General features: G+C 41.6%; 2 protein-coding genes across 2 annotated transcripts; both read left to right on the top strand.

The window, feature by feature from the left end:
• The first annotated feature begins 4843 nt into the window (after positions 1–4843).
• LOC141649470 (uncharacterized) lies at positions 4844–6850 on the top strand. Its single transcript, XM_074458160.1, has one exon. The coding sequence runs from the start codon at positions 4844–4846 to the stop codon at positions 6848–6850; it is 2007 nt and encodes a 668-aa protein (XP_074314261.1).
• A 3862-nt stretch (positions 6851–10712) lies between these two features.
• On the top strand, positions 10713–13364 carry LOC141649469 (uncharacterized). The gene is made up of 3 exons (XM_074458159.1): positions 10713–11206; positions 11438–12051; positions 12295–13364. Exons 1-3 carry the CDS (start codon positions 10713–10715, stop codon positions 13362–13364), a joined length of 2178 nt encoding a protein of 725 aa, XP_074314260.1.
• The last annotated feature ends 464 nt before the right edge of the window (positions 13365–13828 follow it).

Below are 13828 nucleotides of genomic sequence, written 5' to 3'. Positions count from 1 at the left end.
ATGACTGCAGTACTTAGTTCTTCGACGATGAAAGATAAACGTTCTTGAACATTTTCATTGGAAATCGCAGAATTCCTACCGAGAAGAAAATGGCGCGCGTTACAACTTGATTCGACATGGGATCACGCATACTAAGGCGACAAATTAGGGATATCCGAAGGAAAATATATGAGGACGGGACGGGATAACTAGACTCTTGACTTGTGAAATTGCGAAATGTCATGAGTAACTTCTCGTGTTTGGACTCATGGTGCTTGACTTTGACCTTAGACTCGAGTATTGACTTTGACAGAGTGACATTTTTATGGTTGACTTGATTGACGGGATTGATGACACGTGATTTTATGATGTGTGTTTTAAGATAGATTTGACTCGATGTTCGGGTATGTGTGTCACGAACGTGTCACTAGGAGAATTCGAGAGACGGATTTTGGAACGACTCGACGTGTTAGCCTCGAATGTGTGAGTCGAGGCGTGGAAATGTTTAGATCCTAACTGAATTGGGGTAGGGGAGTCCAAAATGACGGCGTGATGCCTTAGGACTTGACTTGAATTTGAAAAGACCCAAAATGTAAAGGAAGACGGGTTTATGACTCGACAGAGTTCCGACTAGGACATAGTCGGTCTGAATTTTGACTCTAACTTAGCCCAATTGAATTTACATATTTACATTTAATATTTTAGTTTAAAACGTTTTTTCTTTTTTCTTTTTTTATGTTTTTTTTTTGATTTTTTTGTTTTTAGAATTTACAAAGGATTTTATTTATGGAAAATTGGCTTGAACTTTGAAAATAGAATTTTACAGAAAGTGATTTTTGAAAGGAAATGAATTTTATATTTACAGAAAATTGAACATTATTTGATTTACAAAATGGATTTTTGAAGAGGTTTTTTTTTAATGGAAAATTGAAATTTGAAAATCGGAAAATTCGGTATTATTTGGTTTACATATGTGATATTTGGAAGGTTTGAAAATGAATCATATTTACACAATAAATTTTGACGTGATTGATTCGGAAAACACACACAATGTATACATACAAACAGTCATTATAACAGTATGCTGAGTGCATTTAATGTGTTTTGGCTTAAAAGGTGGATTGTCATACCAAGCAATCAAACCCTGGTCTATGGAGAGGTCCGTGCCAAACATGAGTAAGGTCGGTTCCTAGTCCATTTCCTCGAGTAGTGAAAGCTCTCGATACAAACATGAGTAAGCACTGCAGTATGGTTGCCGCCAATCGCTATCCATCTTTAGGCCCAGATAGGAATTTGGCCCGTCCGGACAGGACAATTGGTCGAATAGGTTGGTTTAGGGCCTAGGAAGACAAATGAAACGACCTAAAAAGGTCGAGTAATGAAAATCGATAACTGTCTCGTATAAACTATTCCCTTACCTTATTCAAGTTTCACCCTGGGTAACACGTAAGTGTATCATCCCCAGCGGAGTCCACAAGCTGTGGACATGGGCCACCCGCGCCGCGCGCACCCGCGCATTGTTTTCGAGGCGGCGACACTTCTCCCATGGAACCTTGGTTTGACAAAGCACGTCATGGGCCGTTACCGATTTGTGAGGCATTGAAACCGGTGAAAGGTTGAATAAGCCTACATTTGTGGAGTCGCCACCAATTTATTGTGGAAAAATAGGAAACCGTTCGAATACTCGTGCCACGTTAAGACACAAAGTAATGACATGAACACTAAGAACTCGTTACCCTTAGCATTGTATGTCTAGAATGACTCTCGAGATGCCAATGGACACGGATGTCCAGATATAACTGGAGTAAGGGGTGAGGGTACGTATTAGGAAGCTCTTTAATTCGAACACCTAATCCCCCCCGCCTCAATAGCGGCCTCTACTAATGATTAGGGAAATCGTTCATATTTGATATGTCGTCGATGTAATGCATGCAATGCAACAAACATAGATTAATCCTAGCATGTGAAATTAGACTATGTCGGTTAACAAGTGTTTTAGTAAACAATTTGGTCGAAGTAAATGTCAGATTAATTTCATGTGAATGCCATACAATTAAATCATACATAATAATAATTACGAATTACAAACTTCATTTGATCTACGTCAAAAGCACGCTCAAAAACGGGATTTCGAAGAAGAAAATAGAAGGAAAATAAAATTGGAAATAAAATACGAAAACACGTCAGATTAGAGGTGATAATGCGAATAATAGTTGATTTAAACAGTAATTAGAAGCTACATCAAAGCGGGAAAGAGTTCAGAGATGGAAACCAACCCAGAACAGGCGTAGCATCTGCTGCGTCCTCTGGAAGAGGCGCGGCACTTCATGCGTTAGTTCTAGAGCTTGGTTCTGGCTGTGAAGTTAGAACCGAAACACTGTTATCGTACGTTTTTAGATTTAGGATGAATTATCGATATTAGACTCGAGTTGAAGTACTTTAACCAATTATATTCATCTGGGCAAGTCATATGACGAATTAAAATGAGAAATTACTGCGGTTTACATGATTACGATTATACGATAAACAAGCTTAAACTCGTGTCGGAAATACAAAAAAGCGAAACTTGAGGTTAGATTAAAACGAAACTGGACAAATAAGATTCTGAAGAAAACTTATGCATCAAATTAGGATTCCAGAACCTCGACATGAACAAGTCGAAACCCTGACGAATCGAATTGAATTGAAATGGCGAAAACCCGCAAGTATTGAATTACTCGGGATTAAGGACGCATTAAGCATTGTAATTAAAAAAGGAAATTGTTAAAGACATGATTTGTATACGGAAATAACAAAAAGAACGAAAGAAAAAAAAAATAAGGAAAGAGAAAACTTGCAGAAAGTCGAGGAAGAAGAAGAAGAGCAGGAGCAGCAAGCAACCTCTGGAAGAGGCGCAGCAAAGCTGCTGTCCTTCGAAGAGGCGCAGTTTCTTCTCCACGTCTGACCTCTGCTGTTTTGTAAAACCGGTTTTAAAAGATGGATTTTAAATCGGTTTTCGAGTGTGCTTTTGATATAGATCTACATTAATTGATACAAAATAAAAGTACAATATTAAAATGGCATTTACACCCTCAGACTTACATGTTTGACGAAACAAGATTGACTAAAGTTATCGTTTTAGTGATTGCTTGACTCGAATATGCGTAGAAAGTGCCCTCGTTAGAGTATTTAACAGATTAATTAGTTTGACTAAAAGTGGAGTTGATCAAATTGGTCGGTCTATGCAACGTGACAGGGAGTCAGAATGATTTGAGCTTACGTGGTCGATTGATCAAGCATGTAGACGTCGAAAAGCAATAGCGTGGTCTAGAATGCAAAGAGAGAGAAAGAAGGGGCGGAACACTCGCATGCCAAATATGGAGACCGAAGGTCTCTATTTATACTAAACACATGGAAAAGTTTAGGAATTACACGGATACGGAAACAAATCACGAAAATATTCTGAAAAGTGCGAAAATAGGGCTAGAGAAGAGGCGCAATAGCTACTACGACCCTTCGAAGAGGCGCGGCACCTGCTGCGTCATTTCCCCAGAGGTTTCCTCCTCAGTAAGAAAGATTTCCGCATTTTATTATGGAATTTCGGTAGATCTACACTTCCTTATTCCATACAACACAAATATTACGGAAGATATTTACTTAAAATATTAATATTAAATTAGGAATAAACATCCAGAGCATACTAGAACATTCTGACTCGGCATTTATGCGGTTTTTAGAAAATGAAGCGGTTTTTGACCCGAACTCCAAATGATCTCTAATTACTGCCAAAAAGACTGTATCGGTGCGTAGATAACGACCAAGGGGTTGACTCGTATGTTGGAGCTATCACTTGTCGATGAACTTATGGACTGTCATAAATCGTTTTGCGTACTAAACATGCGGCCCAATCATCACTGGGTGGTTGGCGGGAGGTGTAGAAATGACGTATCTACAACATCCATCTCCAATTCCAATCATCCGTCAATCACCTGACTAACCAGACGGTAAAGGCCTACTAAAATATCCATCGCAACAGATATTTCACACCGCCAATGGGGGACCGCAGCCTTTCCCACATAAGCCCTACTTGATGCGAACCAAGCTAATGACCAAGCTAATGGTTCGGAGTTAGTTAACGAGCTGGATGAATTGGTTGTGAATACTCAAGGTGATGGTCTGATGTTGGTCCGTAATTTTCAGCCTATGAACTCGAATTGTCCTTCCTATGTTACTTTGCTAAGTACGGTGTAAGGAGGGCTGATGGTGGCACGTTTACCAAGGAGAGGACGGTCCAAGCTTTACTTTTTATCCTACATTTTCAAATTATGTTTACAATAAAATGTTAGCTTAAATTGGTGTTGTCTAAGTTCAATGAACTAGTAGTTTTAATGATTGTAATTAAGTGAAGAGTGAATGATCAACTCTTCACCTTGCCTAGTTGTTTGGGACGGCTCACTTGAGGCTATATAATGCCTTCAAGTTCTTGAATAAAAATGATCCAGAAATTATAAACAAAACACTTGTGTTAAAATCGTTTCTTGCTTAGAAACAAAACTGGTTTGGTTGAGACGCGATTTCAATTAAACTTTCGAGTTGTAGATCAATAGGTCTTGGTGTCACTCACCTTGATCAAGTAATAGGTCTTGCTTGTTCAAACACTATCCCTTTTATTCACAAAAACCAGAATGGGTCGTACCTAGTACGTTCGGTTCGCCAAAAGACAGTCCGTTATTTTATTAGTTCTTGTTGTCTTAATCAAATAATTCCAGGTCTGCGCGTACCTAGTACGAACAGTCCTCAGTACTGTCCAAAACGTCCTTAATTCCGCTGCTCTATTCGTATCATTTGTGGTATCAGAGCTTCGGCTCTTGATCCTTGTTTGACTATGTCGGTGGATTTCAAAAGTCCAGAATTCATTCATCAATTACGGGAAGCCTTGAAACATGCTCGTGAAACTGAAGAGTGTTGGCAACCTAGAAGAGAACGAATTGTTGATGCATTCAAAGCGAGTGATCTTCCTGAATTCGTTGGAGGGGCTGATCCCGAGGCCTATTTGGAGTGGGAACGGAAAATCGATCGTTTGTTCGATTTCAAAGACTTGGATGATGATAATAGGTGTAGGTTTGCAATTCTGAAATTGAGCAAAGAAGCGTCGCTGTGGTATGAGGCGATGAAGGCTAAGAGGGTCCGAGAAGGCAAGGAGAAAATTGATTCTTGGGTGTCCCTAAAACGCAAACTACGGAAAAGGTATGTACCATCGACCCATAGGCTGTCTACTTATCGCAAAATCGCTGATTTTAGACAAGCCAAATTGAGTGTTAGCGAGTATTTAGATGAATTTCAGAATCTTGCTATTATGGGTGAATTGGAGGAAGTAGAGGAACAAAAAATTGCTCGATTTTTGCGTGGTTTAAATTATAACATTGCTAGCACGGTTGAGTTATACCAATATTTTGATTTTGATACTTTGTGTAGTCTTTGTTTGAAAGTTAAATCCCAAGGGAAAACTAAGTATGGGAGTGGGTCGAATTCAAAATCGAGTAAGCCTAAAACGTTGTCTAAAACCGAGTCTAAATCTGTCGGTACTCCAAATAACCAGGCCGTGTCTAACACCTCGACTGGCAGCCCTAAAAACACCGCTGGTCCACCCTCTAAAACCCCGGGAAAAGAGACTAGTTTGGCTAAGGTTCGATGCTTTAAGTGTCAAGGATTCTGTCATTATCAAAGTGCGTGTCCTAATCAACGAGTTGTGACCTTAAGAGAAGCCTTAGAGTGTCGGGATGAGTTGTTGGCCGAGGAGGAACAGATGGATGAGTTTCTGATTTCTAATGAGAATGAGGAAGGGGAAGAAGAAGTAGAGGGTTATGAGGCACCTAATGTCAATACTAATTTGGTTTTGCGAACTTTGAAAGTTGATTCTAAACCAATTGAGTCGGGACAGCGAAACCAACTGTTTCATACAAATTGTAAGGTGAATGATAGATGGGTGAGTCTAATTATCGATGGAGGGAGTTGTACTAACGTTGCCTCTACTGAAATGGTGTCTAAATTGGGTCTTAAGACCACAAAACATCCCCATCCTTATGCTTTGCATTGGCTAGATAACGGTAGTAGTGTCAAAGTTACTAAACAGGCCCGTGTGAATTTAGCAATGGGTTCGTATGTTGATGAGGTTTTGTGTGACGTTATACCCATGTATGCTTGTCATATCTTGTTGGGTCGACCTTGGCAATTTGATCGGGATGTGTTGCATCGGGGAAGGTGTAATGAATATGAGTTGAAGGATAAGGGAAAACGAATTGTACTCAAGCCTTTACCACCTCAAAACAGCTGTGTTGCTGCCACAAACACGGTCCCCAAGGCTGGTATGTCGTTGTTGATTGGAGAACGGGATGTGGAGCGTGCTATTGATGGTGGTGAACGGGTTTTCTTACTGGTTGCTAAAGAAAATTCGAGTTCTAATGTTGTTTTGCAGGAAAATGACCGAGTTGAAAAACTCCTTACGGAGTTTAGTGATGTATTTCCCGATGAATTACCGGCTGGTTTGCCTCCTATTCGGGGCATTGAACATCAAATTGACCTTATTCCGGGCTCATCTCTCCCGAATAAGGCTGCTTATCGTTGTAATCCCGAAGAAACAAAGGAACTCCAAAAGCAAATCGATGAATTGATGGCTAGGGGCTATGTTCGTGAGAGTATAAGTCCTTGTCTTTGTCTGGTACTACTTGTGCCAAAGAAAGATGGGTCGTGGAGAATGTGTGTTGATAGTCGTGCCGTGAATAATATAACAATCAAATACCGCTTCCCAATTCCAAGGCTCGATGATATGCTTGACGAGCTTCATGGTTCGGTTATTTTCTCAAAAATCGACCTTAGAAGTGGTTACCATTAGATTCGGATGCGTGAAGGCGATGAATGGAAGACGGCTTTCAAAACGAAGCATGGGTTGTATGAATGGACCGTCATGCCATTCGGTCTTACCAATGCTCCAAGTACCTTCATGAGATTGATGAACGAGGTACTTAAATCTTTCTTGGGCAGATTTGTTGTGGTTTATCTTGATGATGATATATTAGTGTATAGCAGGAGCATAGATGATTATTTTGAACATTTGAGGCAAGTGTTCGAAACATTGCGAAGTCAGAAGCTTTATGGGAAGCGTGAGAAGTGCTCTTTTCTTGTGGAGAGCGTGGTTTTCTTGGGATACGTGGTGTCCAAGGATGGTGTCTCGGTTGATCAATAAAAAATTGAAGCAGTTCGATCATGGCCAGAACCTAAAACCGTTAGTGAGGTACGATCTTTTCATGGGCTTGCTTCATTTTATCGTCGATTTATTCGAGATTTCAGTACCATAACCAGCCCTATAACGGAGTGTTTGAAGAAAGGAAGTTTTAATTGGGACGGGGCTGCTAAGCAAGCGTTTGAAACGATTAAGGATCGGTTGTGTACCGCTCCTATCTTGGCTTTACCCGACTTTTCTCAACCTTTCGAGGTCGAGTGTGATGCTAGTGGCGTGGGAATAGGGGCTGTTTTGATTCAAGGGAAATGTCCTATTGCCTACTTCTCGGAGAAATTGGGTGGGGCTCGATTGAACTATTTCACTTATGATAAGGAATGTTATGCTATTGTGCGGGCTCTTGATCATTGGAGTCACTATCTTCGTCCTAACCATTTTATATTGCATTCCGACCACGAATCCTTGAAGTATATTAATGGGCCGCAGAAATTAAATCAAAGGCACGCAAAATGGGTGGAATTTTTACAATCATTTCACTTTTCCTCCAAATATAAAAATGGGAAGAGTAATGTTGTAGCCGATGCTCTATCTCGTCAGTATACCTTGCTGTCCACACTTGATGTCCGTCTTTTGGGCTTTGAAACTTTGAAGGATTATTATGGTGAAGATCTAGATTTTGGTGCAATATATCTTGAGTGCAAATCAGGAGCTAAGGGAGAGTATTTGATTCAAGAGGGTTTTCTTTTTAAGGGAAATCGACTTTGTGTTCCTAAGCATCCGATTCGGGAACTACTTGTAAGGGAGGTTCATGGTGGAGGAGTAGCTGGTCACTTCGGGGTGGCTAAGACAGTGGAGATCTTGAAAGAGCATTTATTATGGCCACGATTGCAAAAAGATGTTCACAACATCGTGGGTAAGTGTGTTACTTGTCAAGTTTCGAAGAGCAAGTTCAAACCGGGTGAATATACTCCTTTGCCAATTCCGGTCAGACCTTGGGACGATGTTTCTATGGACTTCATTGTTGCTTTGCCACGCACTCAACGTGGTAAGGATGCTATCATGGTGGTGGTTGATCGTTTTTCCAAGATGGCTCATTTTGTTGCTTGCCATAAAACCGATGATGCTTCTAATCTGGCTGATTTATACTATCGGGAAATTGTGAGGTTACATGGCATTCCGAAGACTATTGTGTCGGATCGGGATTCTAAATTCTTGAGCTACTTTTGGAATACATTGTGGAGGAAAGTGGGTACAAAGTTGTTGTTTAGTACCTCTCACCATCCTCAAACGGATGGGCAAACCGAAGTCACAAATCGAACTTTGGGTACTTTGTTGCGTGGGCTTGTGAGCAAGACGCAAAAGGATTGGGATCTCAAGCTTTCCCATGCCGAATTTGCTTATAACAGGTCGCCTACTCGTGCTACGGGTCATTCACCATTTGAAATTGTGTACGGTATTAATCCTTATCTTCCTTTGGATTTAATTCCGTTGCCTAAAGATGAGTTGGTGCATAAAGATGCCGAGTCCAAGTTGAAAGCGATGTTGAAACGCCATGAACAAGTTCGGGCCAGAATTGAGGCCATGAATGCAGCCTACAAATGCAAGTCAAGCAAGAATAAGAAGCCAAGGGTGTTCGAGGTTGGAGACTTGGTTTGGCTGCATTTGAGGAAGGAGCGATTTCCAAGCAAACGAATGAATAAACTCATGCCTAGAGCGGAAGGTCCTTACAAGATTGTGGGTCGAGTGAACAACAATGCTTACAAGGTTGAACTTCGCGGTGATTATGGTGTTTGATGCGTGCATATCATATAGACTTTTACGGTCTCTTTTGGCACGCATTTCTATGTATTTGAGTGATATTATGTCACTTTATACCACGAATAGGCTACTTTGTGCGTCTGTTGCTATTTTGCAGATTTGTAGCGGAAACCAACCTTTAGTGGCCTCGAGATAGCATTTCTGGATGATGGACGGAAGAGAAGACGAAGGACTCGTGCATGGGAAAGCGTGAAGACGAAAGTCAACCAAATTAAGCAAGTCAGAACTACTACGGAAGCTGAGAAGTGACTGAAGACCTCGATCGACCTTGTTTGGCTGTCGATCGTGAACATAGAGGAACACATGCCTTCGATCGAGCTGCCCTGTGCTCGATCGAATTGTCAAGCCCTCGATCGAGCTGCCCTGTGCTCGATCGAGCTATCCTGTACTCGATCGAGAGCCTTAACCTCTCGATCGAGAGGTTCTCCTTTACGTTGGCTATTAAAGCCCGTAGGTTAATAAAAAAACTCGTGAGTTTTGTTATATAAACTATTAGACGAGTTGCTAGGTTATTACTTTTGACCTATCATTCAACTTTCCACTTAGATTTTTACTGCTTTTTACTGTTCACTGCTTGGAATTTTACGATCTTGGATTTAGTTGTTCTTTACGCCGGATTCGCTATTATAGTATAATTCTTCCCCTTAATCTCTTCTCTTGTTTATGTTTTATATTTGCTCTCTTAATTTCATTGTTAATTCTTACCTTAATCTTGTCATTGCTTTATACTGTTGTTACATTATGTTTTCCGTTAGCATTTCATCATTAGTTATGTTAGTTAATATAATTAGCATGCGTAGCTAATTTCTTTATATGCCGGGATGAGGGAAACCGTATAGAAGCATGTTAGGACGACTACTAGGGTAGTTATGCGGTAGGAATCAGGTCTAAGCAATTTATTTGTAGTTCGGTTGAATGAGTGCACGCAGGAGACCGTCTGTTTAGTTAACCCCTGACCTGGATCGAAAGATTGGAAAGGGTAGACTTGCTTAGTTCTGATAATTAACTCCTATGAGGGCGAAAGTTAAATAGGATGACCTTAGGGCGACTTTAGACCGAAAGGTATAGTCGGGTTTGAGACCGAAAGGAGATAACCTAGCCCTTCCTACTAATAAACTTACCGACCTAGTTATTCCGATAGTGTGTAGAGCACGGCAGACCGAAATCCTGGCATATCCCTCTTTATCTGATAGTTTATTTACGTCTCTCTCTATTTTTCTCTCATACCCTTATTTTCTCTTTCCCTTAATCTATAGTAGTTAGAATATCAAAATCAAAACCCCCCAGTTGTGACTGACAGATTAGACTACAGTTAATAGAGAAGCCTCTCTGTGGAATCGACCCGACTTCCCTAGCTATTTATAGTATAGGCTTGTTGGCATTTATTTTTGGTGTTGAACGACACGCATCAAATTTTGGCGCCGTTGCTGGGGAGGCAACTTTTATTATCTGTATTATTTATTTCTGTCTCGTCTTAAGGAATTTTATTTCCTTAAGACCGTTCTTATTTACTTCCTTTTAGCTGTGTATGCGCAGGTCTCATAGGGGTGAATTAGTTGAGGCTGATCCTGAACCCGAAAGGTCCTTCTTACGCAGAAAGAGGGAGTTATAAAAAGTTCATCGGGAGGAAGTCTTGAGTACTTCTGACAGTTCGGTTATCGAGGAAACTTCTATTCGTGAGATTATTATTCCAGTCAAAATGCCTAATATCGCAAGTCATTCGGAGCCTACTGCTGAATATATTCCGAAGGGGTTCAAGTTGTCCACTGATGAGGACGGCAATACCTTCGACATTCGGCCATCCTATATCAATTTGGTCGAACGGAATTTGTATCGGGAGGTCCCAGGTGAGGATCCTAGGAAGCACATGGAAAGATTCGCTGATTATTGTTCATCCATCCCCACGTCCAAGGGAGTGACCCAAGATAAGATAAAGGAAGTTCTCTTTCTTTTTTCTCTGACCGATAACGCGAGGGAATGGTTGACAGACTTGGATAGAGAAGCAGCAGGTATCACGGATTGGACTACTTTAGCTCTGGCCTTCTATAAGAAGTACTTTCCTCCGCAGAGGACCAATGCATTGAGGGCCCAGATTACTAATTTCAAACAAACGGGTTCTGAAAATCTGTTTGAAGCATGGTGCCGCTTTAAGAAAGCTGTGAGATCGGTACCCCATCATGGATTCCAACAGTGGTTTTTATGCAACCAATTTTATAATGGGTTGTATGATGATCATAGAGCTATTTTAGATGCTGCTGCCAATGGGAGATTCCAGCGCGAGGTTGATGATGATAAGGGCTGGAAGCTTATCGAGGAGATGGCTAATCATACCGCAGAATATGGGAATCCGCGGAGTGGTACACGGAAGATAGCTAATATCGAATGTGAAGATATGGATGCTAAGTTCGATAAGATTAATGCTAGGTTTGACCGATTGGAGATGCAGTCTCCAGAAAGTCAACAAACGGTTCACATGCTGAAGAAAGACGATACGAATCTTTGTGAAAGATGCGGTGAGCCGGGGCACGTTGCTATTGACTGTTTTGCTGATAGGGAGCAAGTCTTTTCTTTCCAACAGTACCGTCAAGGGTATAGTTCAGGTTATATCCATCCAAATTTGCGATGGTCGAGTCAAAATATCCTTAATCCTACTCCTCCACCGCAGCAACAGGCTTATGTGCCACCACATAAACAAGGTTATCAAAAGCCTCCGCAATATTCAATTCCGCAGCAAGGAAGTTCTTCATCTGGAGGGATTTCAGAAGTAGGAGAGCTGAAATCCATGATTCAAGCTCTCGCTACACAAGTGAGTAGGTCGGACCAAGCAACCAATGCTACTATCAAATTGCTTGAGTCCCAAATAGCTCAAGTCGCCGCAAATCAATCCACGAGGCAACCCGGACAGTTGCCTTCTCAATCTGAAAAGAGGAAAGAAACGCTGAATATGATAACATTGAGAAGCGGACTGACTTATTCTGATACTGATGTTGCTGGTACTGATGTCTCTAGCACGAATTCCAAAGTCGTTGCTGCTGACAGTCCAACAGCCCTCGATCGAGAGGCTGCTGTTCCTCGATCGAGAGGAAATGACGAGAAAGAGCTCGATCGAGAAGCTGTTATAGCTCGATCGAGCACTGTTGGTGGTGAAGTCTCTCGATCGAGTGAGATGTGTACTCGATCGAGAGACTCTGATGATTAAAGTGGTCGATCGAGACCATTGAGCAAGCGTATGATTAATAACGCTTTGATTCATGACACGCATAACGGAGCACTTATTGAAGATGCTCCATACCCAGGGCGCCTGAAGAGGGTCAAGAAGACGGAGCCTGAGTTCGCGCGTTTCGGTGAACTTGTGCGAGGATTGAACGTGAGTGTCCCGTTTATCGAGCTGCTAAAAAAGGTACCTTCATATTTAAAATTTATGCGCGAAGTATTAACGCGTAAAAGGACCATAAATGATGTTGAGACAGTAGCTCTGACGGAGGGGTGTTCTGCACACCTCCAAAATAGGACCCCACCTAAGCTTGCTGACCCGGGTAGTTTTTCGATACCGTGTCACATTGGTGTTCAATTAATTGATAATGAGTTGTGTGATTTAGGAGCAAGTGTTAGCGTGTTACCCTTGTCTTTGGCCAAACGGTTAGGATTCACTAAGTTCCATTGCACCAACATGACGGTCCAGATGGCTGATCGGACCTTGTCACGACCTTTAGGAGTGCTACAAGATATTCCTGTGGAAATAGGAAGATTTCTTATTCCTGTTGATTTTGTCGTGTTAGACATACCCGAAGATAATCACACCCCAATTATTTTGGGAAGACCGTTCTTGCACACTGCGCAAGCGGTTATAGATGTCGGGATGCGCACTCTTACGTTTAATGTCGGTGGTGAGGAATTGGTTTTCGCTAAACCCGCTACTCATAGGGGTTCCATGCGTGTTTTGGAGTGTCATGCTATTCCTGCGATTGGTATTGATACACCACCCATGATTGAGTCACTTTCCATGCCCATTGTTGATATTAAGTCCCCACGTGTTGCTACTCTACCTGTTACACTTACACCTCCGCCTCGGAATGAGAGCGATAAGGAGGACAGTGCTATTATCGTTACTTGTACAAGACCTGGATGGGGAGCTTTGGCGCTTGACCAAGGCGAAGTGAGCTCCACTGTTGGAATGGGAAAGGACGATGGTGGCAATATGACACGTATTCTAGCAGAAGAAATAAAGCTGGGACATTCGTCGGAAAGTGGTACTTATGTCTGGAGAAGGAAGTTAGAGGTTACCGCAGCTGAGGGTAACTCTGTTAGCCAGAGGCCTAGCAAAGGCCTGAAGGACTTAATTGAGCTATAGCCGGGTTTGCAACCCCGTGCAAATTGTAATAGACAATAGATTTTTGAATTCCTTTTATTGTTTTTAAAAACTTCTTTATTTTACGTTAGACACTTAGACTATAGACATTTCTAGCGTAGAAGACAATTGTGGACTGCAGACAATTTGCTGGTGTTTTTGGGATATTTTTACTGTTAATTTTGGAGGTACAGAAAGCCGCACTCAAAAGATGATGCATTAATATGCGTGCAAGCAGGGAAAGAGCTCGATCGAGAGACTCATATCTCGATCGAGAAGATTTTTGAAGCAAAAGAGCTCGATCGATGGAATACCATCTCGATCGAGTAAGAAGAAGGTCAAGGGACAGCCACCTCTCGATCGAGAGGTATGAATTAACTCGATCAAGAGGATCTGAGAGCTAAAGCTCTCGATCGAGAGACTTGTATCTCGATCAAGAAGCCCCACGGGTATATAAAGGGAGTTTC

This window comes from Silene latifolia, chromosome 3 (assembly GCF_048544455.1).
Source record: "Silene latifolia isolate original U9 population chromosome 3, ASM4854445v1, whole genome shotgun sequence".
Taxonomy (NCBI): domain Eukaryota; kingdom Viridiplantae; phylum Streptophyta; class Magnoliopsida; order Caryophyllales; family Caryophyllaceae; genus Silene; species Silene latifolia.
Note: the sequence above shows the minus strand (reverse complement) of the source record. Positions and strands in the feature narration are given on the sequence as shown.